Here is a 26,000-nt window from a genome sequence, read left to right as displayed (position 1 = left end):
CCTCTCTCAGCCTGTTCCTCATTCCCTGAATAATTCCAATTGTCCCATTTCTCTGCTCCTGTTACATGGTCAAACGTCTAAAGAAATTTTCTACACACATTATTTCCACTTCCTGCTTTCCATTTATTGTTTACTCCACTAAAAGTAGGTCTTTGACTTCCAGTACTCCACTGAAACTGGTCTTGTCAAGGTCACCAATCAACGCATTATCCAATTAGTGGACTGCATAACCTCTCAGGAGCATTCTACCCAGCAGGTTATCCGCTCCTTTTTGAAACACTCTGGTATCTTCCACAACACCAGGTTGTCCTGGGTCTCCACAAACTTTAATGCCTTCTCAATCTCCTTTGCTATCTCTTCTACCCAACCTCTAAATGATGCTGTTTTTCAGGACTTGGCCATGGGTCCTCTTCCTTCTTCTCTCCACTCTCTGTCATTACTCTCTTCCAATCCTGTAGATTTAAAGATTTTTCTTATGTTGGTGATCCCACAATCTACTGTCTAGGGCAGACTACTTCTCTGAACCCCAGTTCCAGAGATTATACTGCCTAATCTTTCTACTTCTCTGTCCCACAAAACATTTCAAACGCGCTCCAAATAGAACTCTGATGATTTCCACTCTAAAACTCCCCCTCAACCCCATGCTCAGGCTTCTGTACATTTCAATAAATGGTACCAGATTCACTCAGCTGCTCAAGCCAGAAACCTAGAGAGAAATTTTCTTGATTCTTCCCTTTATATCACCCCTTCCCCACATGTCCTAAGGGCATAGTACAGTGCTTGTCACATAGTAGGCATGTATTAATTTACTCAATGAATATTTATTGAGTTCCTACTATATTTCAGGTTCTGTTCTAGCTGTTATACTTACAACCATGAACAAAACAAGTCCCTGACCTCATGGGATTTACATCTTAGAGAATAAATGAGTAAATCTTTTAATCCTTAAATCAGGCACCATTTCCCCTATCCCTCCTACCTGGGCTAGGACCCTCTTAGTCTTCTCCAATATCTGATGTACACTGTTGCCACTGTGATGAAATTATCTCTTTTACAAATCTCTCCCCCACTTGACAGAACTCCTTGAGAGCAGGGTCTGAATCTTGTTTTCTTCTTGAGTTTGGTGGAAAATTTTCACAATAGGGTAACAAATATCAGTAAGAAATTGTACCCGGATCATCCGGCCTATCTTTATCACAAGGGAAACACCTCAAACCTCAGCTCCTAATGAGGGGAGCCCGGCACAATCAGCTTAGATATAAAGCACACCATGTCATTTGAGCAGTGGGATAAGGCAATCAGCTAGGCCTCTGCTGTACTTCCTATTAGGGAGTATAATACTGGCTACAGAATTTCCGCAAGTCCATATAATAACTTCTGTGCGTCTGATGGAAAAATAGGCCAAGAGAGTTAACTAGACCAGGGGACTCCAGTCATTTTGTGAGGAGAGGCCATTTTTTTTTAAATAGCTTGTTTTTTTTTAAGGATTTATTCATTTATTTATGCAAGATCTGGGGTACAGGACAGATTCGCGGTAGGGTGAGAGGATTCACCAGAGACAGAGCAGGGAGCAGAAAAGGCAGGCTGACGAAATACACTACTGACGGGAGCAGCGGGCGAGACAGGAGAGGTCTGCCTCGCCATGTGGGACCCTCGCCAGCTGGCCAGGATTGAACCGTCACTGCAGAGGCTGCCGACAGCTTCACAGCGCAGCGCTCCACCACCTGCGCCACCAGGGGAGGCCCAGGAGAGGCCATTTTTTATTGCACTTAAGCCAATGCGGACACCCAGCATGGGGAAAATGGACGGATGTATGCTTTGTGTACATGTGAATGTGTTGGAGGAAGCTGTCAGTGACAGCCTCGAAAGGGGATCAGTGGGTGTGGGGTGAGGAACATTAAGTGCGATGGGGACTCAGGGGTAGGCAATAAAGATAGGAGGGGGTTAAAGGAGCTGACAGGGAAGACCCAGGGGGAGGAAGGGAGCCTGGCAATAAAGGTCCTTGGAGTGGGAAGGAACTGACAATCTGACAATGATGAGTCTACACAGAGCCATAGAGGGGCTGCTGCTCTTCGCTGCATTTCCTTACGAGTTGATCCAGTGTCCTAGTTGGGGCTCCCTGGGCTGGACTAATAATGTACGTGCCCCACTACAATGCCAACACATCAAACAAACCACCATTAGAACAGGATCATTTTCCTCCAGGCAGCTGCTTGCTGCAATCATTCTGCTGATTAAATTTCATTCTGGAAAGTACTGCACAGGCATTAATCAGGTGTCACAGCCATTCCATCCTATAGAGCCAAAGCCTCCCTGACCTTTAAAAATACACCAACCAGTTGCTAGAACACATCTCTCTGGGGAGGTCGGGTCCTCTGGCCAAGTCACAGAAATCCATGCTTTCCTCGCCCCCTCCCAACCAATTTTCCTCTCCCCTGCAAATAGAAAAGGGTAACAGAGACCTTTCTGACATTTTTGCCTGGGGCTCTCAAGTTCGCGTTCCGTCATGGAGAAGCAACCGCCTTGTGTGGATGTGAAAGTCTGGAAGGGTTTCCCCATCTTAAAACAGCTTCCCTGGGCCTCCCCTGGTGGCGCAGCGGTTGAGCGCTGGGCTGGGAGGCTGCCCGCAGCCTCTGCAGCGCCGGTTTGTTCCCTGTTCGCCGGCCACGCGAGGGTCCCACAAAAAACAAACAAACAAACAAAAAACCAGCTTCCCCACTTCACTCCTCCCAATTAAAACATTGTAGTCTCCAGAAATCCCTGGTTTAAACAAAATCAAATAAACCTGTTCATCTAGAGGAGAGAATTCATAAACAATAATGGCACCTTCAGATCACTGTGTACTCTTCCTTGCCTTCAGTGTACATTCCCATGTGCTCTCTCAGGTCATCTTTACATCAGCCCTGTGAAGGAAACATTGGCCTCATTTTTTGGACTTCAAAATGGAGGTTCAGAGACATTAATTGATTTGGTCAAAGGCCTCAGGCTAGAAAATGCCCTAGCTGATGCCAAGGGGTAAGCAATCTCTGTCATGTAACACAAATGAATACTGGCAGCTGAGAGTTCTAAAATGAGATGTGTTTTGAGAGGGCTGTAAGCAGTGGCCAAGGAGGTCACCTCTACATAGGGTGTAGAGAAAAGGCCTGCACCAGCCCGAAGACAGCGTGGGGACAGTGGGCACGGGAAAAGGGGACAGAAAGGCAGAAGCAGCCTGGTCTTCTTTCCCAGTTCAGATGTTAGTACAAGTGCTCCCTATTTCTTTCACCCAAGTCGGTAGGTAGCAAATAAAGAGCCTTAACTCTAGCTGGGCATCCTGCCAGAAGTGGTGGTGAAATGCTAGATGTACATGGAAGAGGGTAAGTCACATATTTGTGCTCCTGGGTTGGGCCGTCCTTGGAGTTGTGTATCTGCAGCCTCTGGCCACCCACTCTCCTCAGGCAGTGCCCATTCAAAGCCCAGAGCATTAGTATCAAGACGGAGCAATTATGACACTGTCTCGGTAATGTAAGACAGTGCCCTGTCCTTAAAGCATAATGTAATTCAAAGTGCGGTGTAGAAGACTGCAACTTAATTGGAAAGGATGCCTTGGACCATTCGGGACGCTACAGAACATTTGGCATAGCCATTAAAAACAGTTCTCCGGAGCCCAGGAAACTAATTGCAAATGGTTAGGTAATGCACAGCTGATGGAAAGAAGATTTCCCCTTAAATTGATTCCATGGTATTTCTACAGGGATGTTTATTGCAGGATTGCTTGTAACTATGAAAAACTGGAACTAAATTAAATGTCCAGACATTGGGGGGGGGGGACGATGTTGGTTAAATAAGTCTAAAACACTCACACAATGGTCTGTTAGGCAGCTGCCAAAAAAGAAAAAGAGGTAAGTCGATATATACTGACATGGCAATATGCCCATGAGCTAGTGTTGGGTGTTTTAAAAAGTAAGTTGCAGAATAATATTTATAGTGTGCTTCCACTTTTGTTCACTGTGAATAACTGTGTACATACTTGTATATGCATAGGAAAAATAGAAAAGTCTGGGAAAATATACACCAGGCTTTTAATAAAGATTCCATCTAAAGGGGGGGGTCTAGGGAGAGAGCACAATGGACTGTGGTGAAGGACTGGGGTGCTTTGGTGGTGGGAAAACTATGGTGACCACATCTGAGGGGGGGAAATCCTATATTGTGAAAAATACAACAAGGATGTAAAATAATGGTACTTCATTAAAAAATGTACATAAAAATAATTTTAAAAAAGATCACCTGTAATTGAGATTGGGACTCACATTCCTCATAATTTTTAATTTGTTTTTTAACTAAATGTAGAACTTTACAAAGATCTATTTGAATTTCAGGGTTTGGGGGCGTTCCTTGAACATTACAAAATAGTTTTATATTTTTATTCTGAAAACTTATCTTGTTCTGTTACTGGAAAAACTGATAAACTAGCCTTTCTTCTCTTCACCCACCTCATGACTTAAAAATATGGAATTGAAATCTTGTGCTTCATCTGAAAGACTCGCTTTCTAGTTTACATGCTTCTGTATCCTTTGAAATTTATGTACATATTTCACTTTTGTACCTGCTGGCTGTTTGTTAAAGGAAGACAGTCCTTATTAAATACCTTCCCCCACACACTGTAGCAAGTTTCTGGGTTCCTGAACAAAGCTGAGAGGAACACATCGATGTCGAAGCATTTCACCTTCAATAGTTTCTGACAGCCCCTGCTGAACTGCGGTCCTGTATTTCTTTTAGACAGTAACACACTAAAATATAACCTTACTGAAGGAATCCACTCGAATCAAAACCAGTGTTGCTCATTTTATCCCTCTCTCTATACTGTCTTTGTAAAATTCACCCCACCCCACCCCAGCCACACTTCATTTTATCTTCGCAGACAGGTCAGTTTCCCAGAATGCAGTTCCTTTCAGGCAATCCACAGAGTAGACAGCCCCCTGCCGGTGTAATTCCAGGGGCATAGAAAGAGCTGGACCAAACAAACAAACAAACACAAAAACAATGGTTCTTGTCCACCTGCCAGCATCAGCATCAACGAGCTTTAATCACATGATGAATGAGAAGCACAAATGCCCTTGAGAGAAGGGACACATTGCCTGGAACTCCCACTTAGAAAGCATGACTGAAGGCAGTGCTGGTGTGTGGTGTGTGTCTGTGTGTGTGTGTGTGAGTGTGTGTGTAAGAGAGGAGAACCAGGTACACACTGAAGGAAAGAAAGTACAATTTATGAAACATTCACCTGTTTATTTGATTTGTTTATAAAGCAGAATTTGGAGGTGCTTGAGGGGCTACTTTTAATAATAATACATGCTTACTAAATGTATTTGAAAGACACAGAAAAGCATTAAAAAAAAGGGTACTCACTGGTCACTCCACTACCCAGAGATAACTACAGTGAATGCTTTTGTGACCTTCCTTCTAATTTTTCTCTGAACGTATATGCAGTTTTAAATAAAACTGGGGTCAGACTATATACATTGGTTCTTGGTCTACTTTCCCACCCATCATTATGGATATTTCTATGTCCTTAATACTTGAAAACACAGTTTTAATAGCTATATAATATATGTATCATATGACTGTGGTATCTTCTAGGTAATCGCTCCCCTAATGTGGGGCATTTGAGGTTTTCTCTATTTTCTTCTTATTAAAAATAACATCACCATGGACATTATGCACATAAATCTTAGTCTGAATGTCTCTCCTTAGTACAGATTCCCAGAAGTGGAATTACTGAGTCACAGAGTGTAAACATTTTTAAAGGCTCTATGGAGCAGTTTGAACTGGTGGCAATTCTATTGATTCCCAGAAACTACTGAACAAAGAAATCCTCTCCAGTTCAAATCTGAACCAAGCAGTTGGACACACACACCCCCCACCTGCAACAATCTAATTAGGTGTTTAATGAATGTTTTTTGATGGGGATAAAGGAAAAGATATACTGAGCTCTGTAATTAATTAAAGAAAGGAAACCAGGCAGTTGCAGCTTAACTAAATCCTATTCTACTTTTCCCACCCGCCTCCATCCCTGGCAGGTAAGCCGGGTCATCCAAACCGTGAGACCCGCCCAGCCACCCCACAATTCAATTCTGTTGCCTTAGGGTCACATCGTCATCTCCTGCCCTTTTTCCTGATTAAAATGTATTGCATGTGGCAAATTTTTCTGTATGGATTTTTCCTTCACTAAATAGTTGATGGTATAAAATATGCTAATTATGTTTACTCACTGGAAAATTTTGCTCTAATTAAACATTTTGTGATTATTAAATTCTGCTACACTTTTTTTCTAAAATTCAAAAAAGCATTATCTAGCCTTTAGGAATATCAAGATTTCCCTAGTATATCCATTGCTGTGTGTATTGTTCCTTGTTGCTGTTTCATGCCTTCGAATTAGGAAAATGTGAAATTCTGTGAAAAAAAGACTTTGATCTTTAAAAGAAACCTCCTTCTTTCTGTAATAGGAAACAACTTGTTTATTCTTCAGAATTTTCCTATCAAGAATTTACTAGAAGTATGTATATCTGGGCCTCCCCGGTGGTGCAGCGGTTGAGCGCTGGGTTGCGAAGCTGCCCGCAGCCTCCGTGGCGCCGGTTCGATCCCCAGCTGCTCCCTGGCCACCAGAGGAGGGTCCCACGTGGCGCTCAGACCTCTCCTGCCGCCCGCTGCTCCCCTCAGCAGTGTAATTCGGTCCTTCTGCCTGCTCTGCTCCCCGCTCTGGCTCTGGTGAATTCTCTCACCCTCCCGCGCTTCTGACTAAACCCAGTGCTTGTATAAATAAATAAATAAATAAATCTTTAAGGAAAAAAAAAAAAGAAGTATGTATACCTACATCATTTTAAAGTTTTTGTTAATGTTTCCAACAATGTACTTTGAAATCAGAATCATTTATTTATATTCATTTTTATATAATTCTGTTGCTCTTTATAACACATTAGTGATCAGAAGCGAGATATAATCTCCCTTCCCTGCCCATGAGAGATTAGTAGGTATTAGCTGTATTAGCAGTATTAGCTGAAGGAAGTTTTATTGTGTAGGGATAAACTTTTGGGTCTGACTGATTGAAGATGGACTTCGATGTGGCACATTTGAAAGCTATTAAGTGCAACTTATAATGTTTAAAAGTATATTATTATTGAAAAAAGTTTACTTTTTAAAAGGAGTAGTTAACTCTCAAAACAAACAAGTGAAACTAAAATTATGCATGGAGGGAAAAAAATCAGGAAAATGCATTTCAATATATTTTTGTCACTGGAAAATAAAAATTTAGGGAAAAGGGGAACTTGCTGCTTCATGCCCCTCTGCAGCTTGGGAAATTTTTACAATTTTATTTCAGTAAGCAGAAAAAAAGAAATAGATATAAACCATCAGATATTCCACTATTTTAAGTGCCTACTATGTACCAGGCATAACTAACTGATCAATATAGACATTTTAAAAGCTAAATACAAAGACTTGGAGTACATGCACCGAGAACAATAATGAATAATACCACAATGAAAACAGCTGAGCAGTTGGGGCTTCCTGAGGTACTGTGGAGTGTGCCTTCCCTGTGCGCTGGGACTGCCCTCGGCCCTGGCCCCTAGCTCTCTGACTCCCACTGGATGTCCACTCTGGCTTCTTGACTGGCTCTTCTTATTGCTGCCTGTGACCAAATGTGTCTTAAGTGCTGAAATATGTCCTTTGCAAGGCAAAGCCAAGAGGGTCACATGCTGATGGTGGGAATGTACTTGGCTGCAAATATTTTGAAGGACAATTTGGCAATATGTATTCAAAGTTTAAAAATAGTTGAACTTGATGAAAGTCAGCAAATGGTTATCTCTAGGTGGTTTATTGGCTGGGAAGGGGGTTCAACAGAACCATTTGGGATGTTGGAAAAAGACAATGCCTGGTTACAAGGAGTGTGTGTGTGTAAAAATCAGTAATATGTACAGTTAAGACTTCTGCACTTTACCATGTGCGTGTTGCTAAAAATATTTAAATTAGAAAAATATATTTGGGAATTTAAGCCAAAAATTCCATTATAATGTATTCTATGGCAAAGATTTCGCTCATTGTGTTATTTATAATGTTGAAAAACTAGAAACCTTTAAAATATCTGATAGCAGGGAATGGCAAATAATGATCTTCCAGGGCCTCCCTTAGTGGCACAGGCAGCTGAGCATGGCGCTGTGAAGCTGTCCACAGCCTCTGCAGCGCTGGTTCGATCCTGGCTGGCCAGCTGGCAAGGGTCCCACATAGCGAGCAGACCTCTCCTGCCTTGCCCGCTGCTCCCCTCAGCAGTGTTTTCGGTCCTTCTACCTGTTCTGTTCCCTGTTCTGTCTCTGGTGAATCCCCTCACCCTCCCGCGCATCTGGCCTGTACCCCGGTTCTTTTATAAATAAATAAATAAATCTTTTTTTAAAAAATAAGTGATCGTCCATCCACTAAAAGTCATGTTATCAATACACAATACATGACTCTATCTAAATGCCCATTGACTGATGACTGGATAAAGAAATTGTGGTGTTTATATACTCAGTGGAGTACTATTCAGCTGTTAAAAAAATGAAACCAAGGCTTTTGTGACAGTATGAATGGAACTTGTGGTGATTATGTAAGTGAAAAAAGTCCAGAAGGGAAAGACAGTTCACTCATTTGTAGAATATAAATAACCAAAGAAAACAAACCAACAAAACACAACAAAAGTCACTTTTATACTCTATGAAAAATATGGTGGTTACCGGAGTGGGGGAAGAAAAGGGAGGAGGGGAGGGGGGTAATGTGGTGGTGTTGGCACTGGAGCTTTAGTGGTGGGTGAGTGAAGCATGTGCAGTAGAGATGTGAAGATGCAGCTCGAAAATTTTATAGGTATGTAAACAAATGGTAAATTAATACAATTTGATTGAAAATGAAATAAAATTGGGCCTCTCTGGTGGCGCAGCGGGTTGAGCCCAGTGTTATGAAGCTGTCCACAGCCTCTGCAACGCAGATTCAATTCCTGGCCGGCCAGGGAGATACCCACATGGCGCAGCAGACCTCTCCTGTCTTGCCCGCTGCTCCCCTCAGCAGTGTATGTATTTCAGTTGATCTGCCTGTTCTGCTCCCCACTCTGTCTCTGGTAAATTCTCTCACCCTCCCGCACCTCTGCCTATACCCCAGCTCTTGTATAAATAAAATAAATCTTTAAAAAAAATTTAAAATGAAATAAAATGCTGTCAAAATTGTCTTACTGGTATTGTGAGACACTTACAATGAAGTGACATGCAAAGCAGCTCACAGAATAGGAAGAAAACAATAACATAGTGAAAATAAGTACCAGTGTCATTCCCTGATGTGATAATTTGCTGGTACACAAAGAAAATGACCAGCTGACAGTAGGAACCAGCCAAGCTTCCTGGGTGAAATAACCCACGAACCACGGTTCCCCTCAGTGAAGATTCAGTTGTCTGTAAATGCAAACACCGGCTCCTAGGCATTGAGCTAATGCAGGCTGTTGGGCACAACTCCAGCTTCACTTCGGGATATTTGGTCTCTTTGGGGTTCTCCATTATTCTAAAGTTCCTTTCTAGCCTTATTCAACTCCAGTGGGGGAGCTGAGAGGCTGAGAGGTCGAGGTGATAACTGGGTGGAAAGAGAATGAAATACACACACACGTATGTATGCATGCATTCAGGAACACTTGTGTGGTCACCATCCTAAATATGCATTGCGCGTGTACATGTATGGATGCACGTAGATATAAGCTCTTTAGCCCACATTCCCAAATTTGGAATCAGGAAGTTACTATTGTAATTTAAGTAGTCAAATTGATCATCAACAGAAGGAGGTGATTGAGGACTGCGGCTATTCCCAGACAGCATGTGTCAGAGACAGAGCGCCATCTGGCATTTTTCTAGTAAACTGAAAGCTTCTGGGGTGTGCTCTCACTGGTTTGAGGAAGACAGGTAGAAACAGGCTGCAGCCCCACTGGCAAATTTTTCCTTGTGCTATAAAACAGCAACCTAGGGCAACACTGTATGCCTGCCTGATGAAGCTTGCAATGAAAGGGATTTATTTTAAGTCATTTTAATAATTTCTTTTTTATCAGAAACTAACCAAAGTAGCCTTCACTTGCATGAAAGACCTGTTCCTTTATCAAGGTGGTTTGCCTATTGGCAGATGTTACCAAGAGCCTACTCATGTATAATATCCACATATGTTTTGACATTAAGAAAATCAGAATTGAGCCCATGAAAAAATGCCTCTTGCTTTTTAATTGTACAGCTCATTCTGAGTTAAAGTCAATTTTCTTTAGGAGGAAAGGGTGGCATCTTTGTGCCAGGCTTGGTTGAAATGTGGCTTCTCCCTTTCCTCCTTCCAATTCTAGTCCCTCCCCTTACCCTAGATCCTCTGTCCAAACAAGCACATCATCTCTGGGGAGAAGACTGCTGCTACTACTTGCTGAGCTGCTGCAGCTGCTGCTATTGTCACTGCTACTGGTCTCAAAGTCATTTTTAACTTGACTGAGAGCCTGCTGTGTTCCAAGTCCCATAAGGTACCCCGAGAGACAGCACGAAGGAAATATACAAGTATGCAGTTCTTTTAAATAGCCAGATCCTCTAGTATTTTATTCAAAATAGCATTTAATTTTCATGCAGGGTTCAAGAATACAGATATTGCATAAATCAAGGCTCATCCCATTAAAGGCACCTCACTAGTTTATGGCTTTGATTATAAAGGTCAAATTCTATATGCCCTCTGTGTCAATTGGTGGGTAATGTGCTTCTCTCTAAAGCAAAAGGGCCTCATTCTGCTCATCGAAAGCAGCATGAGAACACATCTCTCTCTGGTTTCTTTAAAGATCTCTAACTGCAAGCTTGCAATAGGAGGGCCAAAATCTCTAAAGAAGGCATAAAGCGGCCTTTTCCAACCTGTATAAAAACCTGTTTACTTCAAGGCTACTTTTACAGACACAAAATCAGTTTATTATGAAGTGCCCCTGAGAAATCAGTGCTGGTTGTTTCTCATGAAATATAGGAGATCTTTAGAGTGGAGCTGGAGGAATGATAAGTAGATAGAACTGAAGGCAAACATGGCCAGAGTATGAATATAGGATTTTTCTCTGTCCTTGTGGAGCTTATGGAGACTTTGACACATAAGCCAAGGGTGCTTAAGACACACCCCTCTACAAGAGGGGGCATTTTCCCTCTATCTAGAACCTATGTCACAGATTTCTAAACCACATCTAGGGTCTAGTGCTGCTATTAATACCTGACACCATATTGAGCCTGACCTCTCTGGTGCCCAAGTTCTTTCTAAAGAGCTTCCCTCTTAACCTTCAGGAAGCATCTTATCTCCCTTTGGAAGATCGGAGAGGGCAAAGGTCCCTGGTTCTATTTCCTGGATAAGGAAACAAAGTCACACAGTCGATTAACAAGCAAAATTTTGAAAGAACCAAGCACACTTGTTCGTACCTCTTAGGAGAGTTTTTATACTTGATGGTTGTGGGGGCGGGTGTTGGCAGGGGACATAGAGAGAGGGTTGCAGCATTCATCAGGGGAAGGTGGCTGGAAAGAGACCTGGCAGGCTGAACCTGAGAGCTCTCCTTTGGACAGGCTGGATGCTTCCAAACAGGTAAATTCCCTGGGATGCCAGGCCTTCAGGGCTGAATTTTCAGAGGGAGCTGGATTCCAGTTGCTGTTTTCTCACCTTCAATCTCTGTTGGCCACCAGGCAGCTGTCTCAGGGCACTGCAAGGAGGCTTCATCCTATGCTATTGTTTTGAAGGCGTCAGAACCACCCTTCCAGGTCAACAATAAGGTGCTTTCAGCACAGTATTCTAATGGGGTTCAGAAGGATGAGTTGGGGAGGAATTTGACTATCTCCCAGGAAGAACAGGAGCATTCCCATCTCATCCTGTTTCCCTTAGCAATCCACAGGGGCTGTGTTAGCCATGCCTTTCCCAACCCTTTCCAGAGCTGATTGTGCTTTCATTCTCTTGCACCTCATAGGGCTAATGAGTTGCTTAGGTTTTCAATATTCTATATACAGCAATATTTCTTCTCAGCTGCCATAGTGAGAAGAGCACTGACTGGGGAGTCCAACAGATCTAGGTTCAGATTCCTCCTCCGTGGATTACTCGCTGACTACAGGGAACTTTGATCCCGTCTCTGAGGCTCAGTTTCTTCATCTATAAAATAGGGTGTTGACATCTTCTTTTCCTGCCTTGCATGGCTGTTATGATGAAAATAGGAGATCTTTGATACAAAAGCACCTTGAACAACAGCACAAACGGGGTGGGGGGGTGATGCAGAGTCATATTTGCTTTCGCTCAATCTTTTTCTAACTCAGGGGTCTGTGGGTACTAGAATTCTCCGATCTGGTGAATGAGGCTGTGTTCCCTCTCTCCATCTCTGCGTAATTTTATACACTCTGGTCACATCCTTTCCCAGCCTTCATCTTTCTAGACTAAAGAGTCTGCATTTGTTTAATCTATCTTCATATGGCAGCCCCCTCCACCCTCCCCCATCCCCTTGATTATATATAGAGTGGCCCTTCTCTGGATCATCTCCAGCTCCATTATGTCATTCTGGAAGCACTATGACCAAACCTGCACAAGTGTGTGTGTGTGTGTGTGTGTGTGTGTGTGTGTATTCCTCGGCTCTGAACCTCTGACTCTGCCCCCTCCCCAGTTGTGCATCCTAGAACAGGATGCTGACCTAAGACACCCTCTCCAAACTACAGAGAAGGCCGGTTGGCCCCAGGCTGTAACCTCCCCCTCTTTCTCTGCGCAGCCCTGGCCCCAAGGGGCTAAAACGGCTCCCTGTCTGGCTTGGGAGGCTGGGAGGTGGATAACTAGGATGGGGGGGCAGAAGGGGGGGTCTTGCGCAAGCGCACGCCGCTGCTCGGACCGCCAATGCCGCTGCCTCCCGGAGCAGAGGGAGGCAGAGGAGGAGGAGGGAGGGAGGGAGAGGAGGGAGGGAGGGAGAGGAGGGGAAGGGAGGGGGAGGCGGCACTTGGGCTGCGGCGCGCATCCAGAGGCAGTGTCTCGCGGCTCTCCGAGGGACCAGGAGCAGCAGCCGCCGATAGGATGCTCTGCGGGGCGCCCTGAGCCGGGGGCTCCCGAAGCGGCTTCGGGGCCAGGGCAGCGGGGCAGCGTTCACCATGCATCAGTCCCTGACTCAGCAGCGGTCCAGCGACATGTCCCTGCCCGATTCCATGGGTAAGTCGAGCCGCTCTTCCTCGGGGCGGCGGCAGCAAGAGGTGAGTGCGCTGCCCTCCGGACTGCGAGCGCCCTGGCCGCCCCGAGCGCTGGAAAGCGGGAAGCGGGCCAGGGGCTCCGCGAGCCGCCGCGTCTGGGTCGTGGACCCGAGCCCCAGGGGAGCGGCCCGGCGGGGGCGGGGGCCGCCGCGCAGAGCTGAGCGCTAAGCCTGCGTCGGAGTAAAGCTGCCCCGGAGCGCGGTGTGTGCGTGAGTGCGTGTTTGTGTGCGTGTGTCTTCAGACTTGCAGCCAGGGCTAAATCCCGGCTGTCTGGGGATCAAAACACTTCCCTGCAACCTGCGCCTTCGCTTTCCAGTCGACGCTCGCTCTTTGCAAAGTCCCCGTCACTTCTAAGCGCTCACGACTAACGCTAATTAGAAGGCGCAGGGGCCTCGCCTCCTTCCTGCTCCGTCGAAGCTGTCCCGAAATGTAGAGCTACAGTGGGCTGGGGGGGGGGGCTGACTTACACCCCGCTGATGAGGGTGTTTGCGCAACCCTGGAGGATGGGCGGGGGGGGACAAGTAGGGAGGGGGGCGAGCGGGAGGGGAATTCCTGAGGAATCCTTCAAGACAGCCCAGCTCTACCGTCTGCAGCGGCAGGATCCACATTCCTTGAATTTGGTTCCTATTCTGCTCCAAACGCGCGGAATGTGCGTGAGTGTGAAAAAAGGAGGGGGGGGGGAATGAGTGAGAGCGCGAGAAAGAGCTAGAATCGAGCCCGCGCATCTTCTGAAGTCGCGCTTTTCCTGAGTGGAATGGAGGGGGAGGGGAACGCTCTAGCCTGATTTGGTTCCACACCTTTTCTCCTCAAAACTGGGGGACAGCGACCTCCAAGAACCAATCAGGCTGATCCTGGACGCTGTTTGTTCGTTGTTACAAACAAAAAACAAACCCAGCCTCCCCCCCCCCCCAGCTGTTAGGCACCTTCCCAACCCCTATGATTTCACTGGGCGGAGAAATTAATTTGGAGCCCAGGAGAGCGGGAGGGGATTGTCAAACCACGAACCCACCGAATCTGAAAATTCGCCTCGGATACACTCTAACCTAATCGAATTCTCTCTTTCCAACATACTTTACATTATGCAAAACCCCTCGCTCCCGAATTCCTGCCATCCAGTCTGCTCAGGTTTAAGCCGAAGAATTTGCGGGAACATCTGGAAGGGAGGGGGCGGGGAGAGGGTTGAACCCTCTCTGTGAGCTCTTTACCGCCTGCGAAAGACTCAATCTCAACACAATTCGTTCACCGAAGGGGCCCAGAAAGTGTTGTGTCCTGGATAGTGGAATGATCCGTATTTTCAATGCGTATTCAGTGTAAAAATGGACTTTTTTTATTTTTAAGGGTGTAGTTATGTGCAACGTGTTACAAATGAAGCCAAACACTCGGGTCGGAATCCAGAGCCCGGAGTACCAGGCTCCCCCCAGCTCTCTCGCCAACACACACACACTCACACTCACGCACTCACTCTGCGCTCCTCACCTTGGCCAGCTGTGGCGCCAATGCAGCCCTGGCTTCCCGACGCCTGGCTGTGGCGCGAGAAGGCTGGGGGCAGAGCTCGAGGGTTCCGCAGCGCCTATTCCGCAGCGGGCCACAGCCACCTGCAACCTCGGCCTCGCCGCGTCGGGGCGTCTGCTGCGGGGACTGAGCGGTCAGTTTAGCGACCCACGGCTGAAAGCCTTGCCACTTGGCACACTGCTCAGTGGATTGGGAAAACAAGACGAGGGGCGTTTTTTCTTGGGTTCTCAGGACCCTCAGCCAACCTTGGCGTTTCCAGAAGGGTTTGCGCAACCCGAAGCTGAGCGACCATCGCCCAGCCTAGACTCAACACTGGGAAAAGAATCGTAGATCTCATAATAGACGTGTCAGCGCTCTCCACACATTCTGCTTAGTGAAGGCCGCATTCCGAGGCTACTAGCAAATTCCAGTCGCGTGATAACCCTGGGTTTCCACAGTTCGGACGGGGGAGTCTCCCCGGAGTTCCCTGGCGCTGATCCTGCACAGACCAGGCCTGAATCAGCGTCTAGGCTGTTTAGGAGCTACTCCCATTTAACTCAGCTCTGGCAACACCACCTTCCCTGGCATGGAGGGACCTAAGTGGGGGCGGATGGGTTAGTGTTTCAGCCTCCAAGGGCAGCATTTTTCTGAGGGGATTCCCTTTACAGACAAGACACACCGCAGCCAAAACAAAATCTGAAACACAAACACTGCACCAACTTGTCTGCATTCTAAACTTGCTAGCTGCCTGGGATAGAGCGGTTAGCTCAAGACTTCGGGCAGAGCCCGGCGCTGGGAAAGGTAATTTGGCTCCAGCGCCCTTTCACCCTGCCCAGCAGCCTCCCTTGTGCCCTTTGCAACACTGCCCCCAGGTGCTGAGGCACTTCCACTACAGCAGGGCATGCCTTCCCTCCCCCATACCCACACACCTGTAAGTCACCCGTGGCCTTGGGTATCTTCCCTTAAAGAATCACCAGAGAGGGTGGTGGTGGATTTCAGAACCTAGAAGGCAATGTTTGGGAAACTGGCAGAGCCTTGAGGCTCTTGTGTGAGCAGCTACCCGTTTCCATGGATGCTCAAGGTTGGGACTTCCCGGGACCCTCCCTGTGTGGCAAAGCTGACTCAGGTAAGCAAATTCTAATCGGTTTAAAAGATTAGCCCCAGGAATTAGGAAATCATCAACAACATAGTGTACAGTTCAGAATACTGCACTCTCATCTTTGCTGCACTCTGATCGAGATTTCACACCCTGTAATCAGGTGGGGGGAATCAGGACCATGTATAAGATAAAACACAAGTGAGCAGAGACAGTCATCCTAGCCTACCTTCTGGCAACTCATGCCTTTGTTCCTGTTGGACATATAATCCTGGAAGTGGTGGACACCACACAGGTTGTGCACCAAACCTACAATTACAACCATACTTGTAGCACTGACAATATCCTTTTTTTTTTAGTAAGGTATATAGGGACTCCAGGACATGAACTAATGAATGATTAGAGAGAGCTTGATCAAGACACACTTCCTGGAGGAGGTGAGTTTTGAGTTGATTTCAGAAGAAGGGAAGGACTCTGATTCAAAGACCGCAGTGCAGGTGGGGGCTCCAAGAAGGGGGGAGGCCTGGAGGAGGGAGAAGCTAGAAGGGTGGAGACAGCAAATAATTGGGTATTCTGGAGCTGAGCACCCTGGTCATCACGAATCTGGGGTGGAGGTGGGGCACTGCAGTGAGGGGAGGGCTGCAGTAGTTCTGCAGGGAGGCTGCTGGTGGGGGGGAGGCAGGCGAAGCCAGGGACAGCCTTTCAGACTCTCCCACTGCTGTGGGTTGCAGGGGATGGTGGTGGTGGTTTCAATAGAAAAATACCGGACATCAAGTACACAGGCTAGTGATAGTCACTGGGCTTGTGACACTATTTGCCAGATGGTTTTACGTTCTGGGGAGCCCTCAGGTGTACCCGACCTTAAAAAGCAGTTTTATGAGCATAATCTGTATTTACTCACACACTTCTCTCCGTAATCTTTTTGATAGGCAGGGAAACAATTCTGAGATGTTGCTTCTTGTTTATTCAACAAATATTGACTGCTCAGTAGGGTATCACACAGGGTGATAAGCGCAGTTTTCAAGTACCTGCTGCTTTATTGAAGTGCCTCATGGTGTCCGAGGTTTTTTTTTTTTGTTTTTTTTTTTGATGCGTTGGTTTACTAAATAAAATCAGAATAAGATCTTCCTGCGTTCACGGGAACATCTAAGGCAGGCCACAAATTGTACCCTAATAAGAACAGAGCTCTGCTTTTTTCCTTCTAAAATAAAACAACCACCAGGGAAAATGTTGAAGCGGACACAACAAGCTGCCCTTTTAGCAGCCCAGGCCACACCTTCAAAGAAAACGCATGTCTTGCTCTAAGATGTGAATTTTAAGACAAATTGACACTAAGGATAAATGAAGGTGTGATTCTTCCATTTTCAAAAGGATTCACCCAGGGTTCCTTAAAATGGTCAATTCCCCAAGTTCAACTAGAAATTATTTCATTTTCTACTATTGTGGTCCTTATGACGTAAAATAACGGGTGACCAGGGGAGAGCATGAGGAGACAGAATATTCAACCTAGTGATGGGAAAAATTTCTGGGGAATTTTATTCAAAACAAATCCTATCTGTAGGCCAGGGCCCTGTGAAGCCGTAGGATCTTTGCCTGGGTCTCTCCACTGACTGAATTTTCAATTCAGGTTCTAAAGGAGGAAAAAAAAATAGATTTTCAAATGACACCATGTGGTTTGCTGAGTCACTTTTCTGACCTGGCTCCTGTGCTTTTAAGAGTTAGAGTGATGTTTGCAAAGGAAATCCAAGAGCTGTGAATAGGATCAAAAGCTAGTTAGCAGGGAAGGAGCCTGTGAATGATAGAAAAAATTTAGAAAGAAAAAAACTTCAGAAAGTTCATGCACGCATACACACACGCCCCCAGCTTAGTGTCTGAGGTTAGATGTTTTCCGTGTGAGGTATTGAGACACTTTCGTGTGCCACAAAGAAATCTTAGTGCATCTTCACTCTATTTTGCCAATCTGGGATGTGGAAAGGCTAGAGATGGTGTGAGTGACAGACGGAAAGGCAGACTGCAATAAGGGGGGCATGTTGGTAAATTTATGTTAGGACCCTCTGTGGAAGCAGCAGGTGCAGATTCACGGACAGGTCTCTGTCATCAAATTAAATCAGGTTTAGCGGTTTATTTGGGGGTCCCTCGAAATCAAGAAGAAGAGTAACCAACCTTCAGGTAAACAGAAGTAAATCCTGCTTGTCTATCCCCAACCCTCTTGGTTCGCTCTCTGCCTCTGCTCAGTCTGTCTGCCACCCGTCAGCTCACCATTTGCATCCCTAAGAACCCTCTCACACAAAGGGCCAAGATGTCAAAGGTATCTCCAGTGGTCCTTTATGTTTTTTCCCTTGGAGGCAGGACTCAGACCCCCCTGGAGAGGAGTCTCTTCCCACCCCACCCCCCCCAGCTCTCCTTTCCTCCTAGGGTGAGAGATATGGCACCTTAGTAGGTGGGTGCCTAGAATCTCTCAAGCCACTTCTACCTTTCAATGTAAAATAGTCTTAGAATAGTATCGTATTAGAAATGACTCTGATGAGTCATGTCCCTCACTTTCAAGGCTGACGTCAGGGGAGACCGCCAGCCCCTCCCACCTTTCTTGGAGCCTTGGGCAGGGACCGCACTGGGGAAGGCAAGATGGATGGCGGGGCTAACCCCTGGTAGCACCCCTGATGCTGTTCTTCCCTGTAGGAGGGGGTGTCTGCTGGGGGCTGCCAGGCCAGCCGCAGCCCCTCCCGCTGCTCACTACCACCTGGGCCTCCTGGGTCCCGCTGGTTTTCTCGACTCCCCCCCCTTCCTTAATCCCCTCTCTCCTCTCCCAGTGGTGCAGTCTTGGCGGCTTCACTAGGCAGCTGCTTCCTGAGGCTGCCGAGAGGCCTCCCAGAATGACAGGGTCCCTTGAGCAGACCCAAGGGGCCTCCTCAGGCCCATAAATGACAATCAAGCCTCCTGGGCTGGCGACCCCCTCATTAAGCTCCCCACTGCCTCATCCCCCCACTAGACCACTGAAGTCTCCTAGCATCCCCCCTTGGCTTATTTTTAGGAGAACTCCAAGGTGGGTATCTGTTCCCTGGTATTGCCAGTCTGGGGCTCTCTTCCCATGCCAGAAAATGCCTACGGGATGTGGAGTGCTGCTTGATGCCTTAAACATTTTTTTAAATTGAAAAGCGAGCCTGGATAGTGTTTTTCTAGCTGACTTAATAAGCCTGCTTTCGAAAAATATATTGGTTTGTGCCATCATGTCTGATAAGCACGGAGAATGGTTTCGTCGTTTATATTTATGTCACCCGCACATGAGCCTAAATGTGTATAAGTTATCACCCTCCCCCTATTCCTCCTCCGATACGTATCTTTGTGGACTAATGGCCTCCAAACACTTACTTTATTGCACACATTTGTTATGTGACACATCTTGCCAACACACCATTTTGAAGTTTATACATGAGGTGGCAAATGTCAGAAATAAATGAAAACAAAAATCCCAGTACCTGCCTTGGTCCTGGTATTTACACTGAAAATGAAATTTCGTATCTCCAGCTTATGAAAGAAATCTTTGTAGATGTGTATTGGCTTTAAAATGCCAATGTATATTGGCTTTAAAATACCTCCGCACGCATGCTTCCCATTTATCACACGCTTTCTAATTTGCCCTAAAAAAACACTCTGCTAAGTGGGTATGACACATCTTTGATAGAATGCCGAAAGCACAAAAAAATTGTTTTGTTTTTATATAACTAGTCAGAGCTCTTCTGATATTTATTTTCAAATATATATATATATATATATATATTATTGTAATGCGGTAGCTGATGGTTGCAAAAAGCCATAGTGCTAGCCGTTCCCCATAATTCCACTCCCCAGAGCTAACTCCAGTGATCAGTCAGAGTAGGAAAGGAAAACCGGCCTACTGATTTTTTCTTTAAGTCCATCCTTTCTTTGGCCGGTTGAGCAAATTCAGTTTCTCTGTGTGCTTTCAGGAGCCTTCAATCGGAGGAAACGAAACTCCATCTATGTTACCGTGACTTTGCTTATTGTGTCTGTGCTAATTCTCACGGTGGGCCTTGCTGCAACCACCAGGACCCAGAATGTGACTGTTGGAGGCTATTACCCGGGAGTGATTGTAAGTATAAAAGGCATAGGTGGGTCTTAGTAGTTTGCTGGTTGCAGACATTGCGGTCCAACTTCCATGATTTTTAATTCTGTTTGAGTTTCTAGTGTTTGTTCAGTTTTCCTTCTTTACAAAGCTCTATGTTTATCTAGAGTGGCGACTCGAGACCCGTTAGGAAGAGGACTGGATATGAAGAATCAAAAACACCCCAGCTCCATCACTAAGTAGCAGTGTGATCCTAAGCAAGACAGCTCATTCTTTAGGGTATCAGTTTTCTGGTCTAGAATGTGTTATTAGCTAGCAGGGTTAACCTTGGGCGGAGGTCCTTTCCTCTCGTGTATATAACAGAGGTCACCTGGTCTTCACCTGAAATCTGAGAACCCCTGCAACTTGACACTGTGACCAATAACCCTCATCTCCAAAATGGCCCTGCGGTCCTATCAGGAAATATACGAGCAATATTTACTTCTAAAATGCGTACATCTAGTCATTTATAAATTATACACATGTTATAAAACATACAAACATGAACATTCAAAAATTAAATGAGCAATTCTGAGCATCTTCCTGCTAACACTGACTAAAATTTCAAAGAATGATACACACTTCGCGTGACATCTGTCATTAAAAATAAGGGCTATAAATTCTTAGTTCAAATGGCCCACTAGAAAATTTTGAAAATTTTTGTCTGACTTCTTATCAAGTATGGTTATATGGTTTTGAAATTGTTTTTCATGTCACAAATAAATGATGAAATATCATTATAAAATAAGGGTTTTTTTAAGAGTTATTTATTTATACAAGCACTGGGTACAGTCAGAAGCGCGGGAGGGTGAGAGAATTCACCAGAGCCAGAGCGGGGAGCAGAGCAGGCAGAAGGACCCAAGTACATTGCTGAGGGGAGCAGCGAGCGGCAGGAGAGGTCTGCGCGCACTGGACCCTCCTCTGGTGGCCGGGGAGCAGCCGGGGATCGAACCGGCGCTGCAGAGGTTGCCGGCAGCTTCGCAACCCAGCACTCAACCGCCGTGCCACCGGGGAGGCCCGTAAAATAAGAGGATTTTTTATGTGTTATTGTTTTTTAATGTCAGTCTCACAAAGTGGCTGACAAACAGCTCATCCTGTGTTAGACATGTCACCTGCCATTTTCTTGTTGCTCTACCATGCTTGCATCACTAGGGTCATTTTAAAAATTTATTTATGCATACAAGAACCGGGGTACAGGCCAAAGGTGTGGGGGGTGAGAGGATTCACCAGAGACAGAGTGGGGAGCAGAACAGGCGGGTTGACTCAAATACTCTGCTGAGGGGAGCAGCGGGTGAGACAGAAGAGGTCTGCTGCACCATGTGGGGTAGCTCTCTGGCCAGGAATCAAACTCATGCTGCAGTGGCTGACCATAGCTTGATAATACTGAGAGTTTAACCCCTGCACCACCATTTCAATCCGTGGTTCCTCAATAGGAGTCTTTCCAAACTGCTTGTCCATTTTGTTGGGGGACAAAATGGGGTAATACAGTCTGGGCACTCATAAAATGACCCACTGTCAACTTTTTGCTGCTTAGAACTTGCTAGCTCACTTTGTCATCTGACATTTGCAAGGGTGCAGGGTGCCAGTGAAGTCTGTTTATGGAATATTTATAATATTTAATTTCTTATTATTGTAGAGAAACAGCAAGTACAAAGAAGGGTTCAAATAGTTTATTTCCATACTTCAGTGGATTGTTTTATCCACCCCCTGGGTACAGACAATGCACTTTGGAATCTGTTGAACTCTTTACATGCAAAACCTCATTTTACATCCAATCATCCCATTGTATACTTAAAACATATACAATTTCATTTGTCAATGCTACCTCAATAAAACTGGGGGAAAAGAAAAGAAAAGAAAAGAAAAGAAAAGAAAAGAAAAGAAAAGAAAAGAAAAGAAAAGAAAAGAAAAGAAAAGAAAAGAAAAGAAAAGAAAAGAAAAGAAAAGAGAAGAGCAACCGACCTCCTTTGGGCCTACAGACACTGCTGTTGAAACCCAAAACCTAACACTAGCAGCTGGGTCATAGTTTTAATACCAGTTAAGTGACTTCTCTATTGTAATTGCTAGAGAGCAGGAAGGAAGTTTAAGATAGTTCATTATTTTTCTATTTTAGGACAGCAAAGAGGTCACATGTGTTTGCTGCTGGTTTGTTTCTTTTTTCCTCTTCTTTTGGAGAGGCAGGGATGGGAGCAAGAAGCAAAGGGAGGGGCAGGGATTAAAGATGGATGCCTTTGACAAGCCAGGCTGTGAGTGACCAAGCCTGACGCCTGTTGCCTAGGTCACCGATTCCACAGCCAGCCTCCTCAATAGCTCTAGCAAAGTTGGGGCCTGATGAGAACTGGGCCCCCTGCATGTTAAAGGCTGCCTGGAGAGCTTCACAGCTCTTGGCACACAGGGCTCGCCCCAGCCCAGGGCTAGGTGCCCCGCAGACACGGTTTGGTGCCCTCTGTTAAACCTGTGAATTGAGAACTCACCCAGTCCACTTCCTGTGATGAGGCAAGAAAACCATTCGTCAGCAGAATTGGGTTTTATTTTTAAACACAAGTAAGGGGTGGGAGAGGAAAGTGGGGGGTAAGATTACCTTTTGGTGGCTTGGAAAGGCAATTTATAGGATCTGTGTGACTTTGTGTGCTTCAGGTAGCTGCATTCAGTGAAAGAATTCTGACTGGTGAGCAAATGTTCAAGCCAAGATTCAGACTCTCCCTGGGTAAGGGAAAACTATTTTCCATGTCATTTAAGAGTAGGAGCCCCTATTCATGAACGGTGGCTATGAGCCTTCTCTGAAGAATATCTGACTGTGGGTGGCTAGCTTGGAATATATTAACAAAGGAAGGAGGGCACATGATTGTTGTTATTCAAGTACCTGATGTTCAGCTAGCACTGGAAATTGATGCAGTGGGGGCGTGTGTCTGTGTGTGTGTTTCACTGAAAGCAGGTATGGAAGTGTTAATAGGAGAGCCATCCCTAACAGACAGTGTGCCCCCATGGATTAACCTTTAAAATTTTGCTCCTATAGTTCCTGTTGTTTGTTTCTTTATTTTTTTAAATATTTATTTATTTATGTATATAAGAACTGGGGTACAGACCAGAAGTGTGGGGGGTGAGAGGATTCACCAGAGACAGACAGAAACTGGATTTTCTCCAGTTTCACTGAGGTAGCATTGACAAACAGGCAGATTGACTGAAATACACTGCTGAGGGGAGAAGCGGGTGAGTCAGGAGAGGTCTGCTGCACCATGTGGGTAGCTCCCTGGCTGGGGATCGAACTCGTGCTGCAGTGGCTGTGGATGGCTTCATAGGTTGTGTCTTAACCCCTTGTGCCACCAGGGAGGCCCTGTTTGTTTCTTTAAACTGGGTTTTAATTATAGAAAGGGAAGGGGTAAGATTGCAGATGGAAAAGCAGAAAAGTCCGTTTGAGTTTATAGGTCAGATCATGTTGTGATGATTAGAATAACAACCCCTATCTCTGAAACAGTAAACTCCTCGGAATCTATTTGTCTGGGAATTGGGATGCTTTCACCAGTGGAAGAATCCTGTTATTAGAGAGCTACTAAATAAACTCTAAGGCGGGGCTTTCCCCACTCTGGTGTGCATGGGAATTATGAATCTGCATGAGCTGGTGAATCTGGGAAAATGCAGAGCTCTACTCTCTATCGCCAAAGATTTGGATTCAGTAGGTCTGGGTGGGACCCAGGAACCTGAACGTTCTTTTCACACGGTAAGCTTTTTTTTTTAATTTCTTTTTTTAAATAAATTTTATTTTTATATTCCCCATACAATTGCAACCCCCTTATTTTGACCCCAATCCCTCCCCTCCCCGCCCCCCACCCCCCATAGAGTGTCTCTGGTTCATAGTTGTTTGTTGATTTTGATTTTCACTTTCTTATAGTTATTCATTTTCCTGGTCCCTTATTTAAGTTTTCTAGATTCCTGCTATGAGTGAGACCATCTGGTATTTTTCTTTTTCTTTCTGGCTTATTTCGCTGAGCATGATCCCTTCCAGTGCCATCCATGTTGCTGCAAATTGCATGTGTTTATCTTTTTTGAATGCTGAGTAATATTCCATGGTGTATATGTACCACATCTTGTTGATCCAGTCATCTATTTTTGGGCATTTGGGTTGTTTCCAAAGCTTAGCTATTGTAAACAGTGCTGCTATAAACATAGGGATGCAGGTGCTCCTTGGAATTGATGTTTCTGTGTCCTTTGGGTAAATACCTAGGAGTGGAATTGCTGGATCGTATGGAAGCTCTATGCTTAGTAGGTCCAGAAATCTCCACACAGCTCTCCATAGTGGTTGGACCAGTTTGCACTCCCACCAACAGTGCAGAAGAGTTCCTTTTTCTCCACAACCTCGCCAACATTTGTTGTTGCTAGTTTTTTTTAATATGTGCCATTCTCACTGGTCACACGGTAAGCTTTAATTGAAGAAGCAGTACATGTTGAATCTGAGGTCTAATTCAGGTATACCAATAACCACCTGGAAACTAAAACATAGTAAGTAAAGTATGCTTAACAATAAAACTGAAATGAGCATAATGTGACACTTTAAGTTTCTGTACTGTCAAATTGTCAAATTGAATATAAATTACTATTGTACAGAACTATGAAACAAATTCAGGTTATTTGGACCCCTGCTGCTTTTGGACTCTAGTTAAATGTGTTAACAATACATAAGTATTTAAAATTTTGAAACACAGCTACTGTGGAGAAGCTATAAGATTAAAAGAAAAATTTCCACAGAATTTATTTAAATACTGAGATCTCAGTCATTTAAAAAAACAATTGTATTTACACACTTCTCAATCATGTGAAACTGTTCTGGGACATCTTTATTTTGCCAAATGACATTCCCTTATCCAGCGAGGTGCATTATAATGGGGTGTTAGCTACTCTACTTGAGCTAGAGTGGGTATCATCATCCCAAGCCACATATGCACACATGCCTCTTTAAAAATGTACTACTCTGTACAGGCTGACCTGTGAACTTTTGTAAAAATTAAAACTGACATAGAAAGACAGACTGGTTTAGGAGTTCTACTCTCCAGTATTCAAGACATACTCCATTCCAGAAAAGTTCCCGTGAGCTTTCAACTCTGCAGGTCAAAGAAACAAAAGATGAGAGCCCAGTTGTCCTGTGAGGCTGAAAAGGGCAGGGAGTGAGCCTTAGTTCCAGGAGCATGAGGCCTCTGGTTGTGGTACCCCAGCCCCCCACAAGATGGAGTTGGCCACCCGACCAGTGCAGAAAGCCTTTCCTTCTCGCACCGTCTTCCCCATCTGTTGTGTTGTTAAGACCCACACAGCCTGAATTTTCTTTCAGAAAAGAAACCAGGACTGTCTACCCACTTCCTGGAAGGCTCAGTTCGTCGAAAATTACATCAAAAGTTACTGTGAGATGGTAGAGTCCGGATCAGCAAGGATCATTTCAAACAATCAAAAGCCCCCAAACCTTTCCTAGGCGGGTATGGCTTCAGCTTCTCATGTAGAGACTTTGATCGATCCAACAAAAGGTTTTTGTTAACTTGAATGCTCAGGAAATACCAGGTGCTCTGGATAGCAGAATTTTGTGGTTTACTGTGAATTAGGTAGAAATCTTGTCTATCTCTTGTTGAAAATGTTTCTATAGCAGATCATTCTGAACACTAAGTGCCTACCTTAGTAAGTATATTCAAGATGAGGCTGGAATCTTGATGTTCTGGATAAGACAGATAATGCTATGAGTTTCTAACCTACATTGGCTCCTTGTTGACCCCCCCCTCCCCGCCACCGCATACCTTTCAAAGTTCTGAAAGATGCCCTTGACTTGGTTTCCCTTTACTGATCTTTTGCCAAAATTGTCAATTTACAGTCACCTGAACATGGTTTGGGGTTTTCTGGCTTAGCACTGCCATTTTCATTGTCCCCCTGACCTGGAACTTCCTCCCTGTGCTCCCTGTTTATCTAAAGGTGCTGTCCTATCCCAACTTGAAGACACAACTGGGACTCAGCTGCTGGGGTCCACAGTGGTGTGTACTAGCTTTGAACTCCCAACCATAGGTTCCCACAAAATACTCAT

The 26,000-nt window shown here is 45.2% G+C and overlaps 1 protein-coding gene across 4 annotated transcripts in view; it reads left to right on the top strand.

Annotated features, from left to right (window-relative positions):
• Positions 1 to 13,142: 13,142 nt before the first annotated feature.
• TMEM255A (transmembrane protein 255A) overlaps positions 13,143 to 26,000 on the top strand; it is a gene marked incomplete at both ends in the record, with an annotated part of 48,983 nt that continues 36,125 nt past the window's right edge. For all 4 annotated transcript variants that reach the window (XM_084258334.1, XM_084258336.1, XM_084258335.1 and 1 more), the window contains 2 exons: positions 13,143 to 13,200; positions 19,791 to 19,933. In XM_084258334.1, the coding sequence (XP_084114460.1) occupies positions 13,143 to 13,200; positions 19,791 to 19,933 (201 nt within the window). The remainder of the gene's footprint in view (positions 13,201 to 19,790; positions 19,934 to 26,000) is intronic.

The sequence above is a fragment of the Talpa europaea genome (assembly GCF_964194135.1).
Source record: "Talpa europaea genome assembly, chromosome: X".
Lineage (NCBI taxonomy): Eukaryota > Metazoa > Chordata > Mammalia > Eulipotyphla > Talpidae > Talpa > Talpa europaea.
The sequence above is the reverse complement of the archived record's forward strand: the minus strand, read 5'-3'. Positions and strand labels throughout refer to the sequence as shown.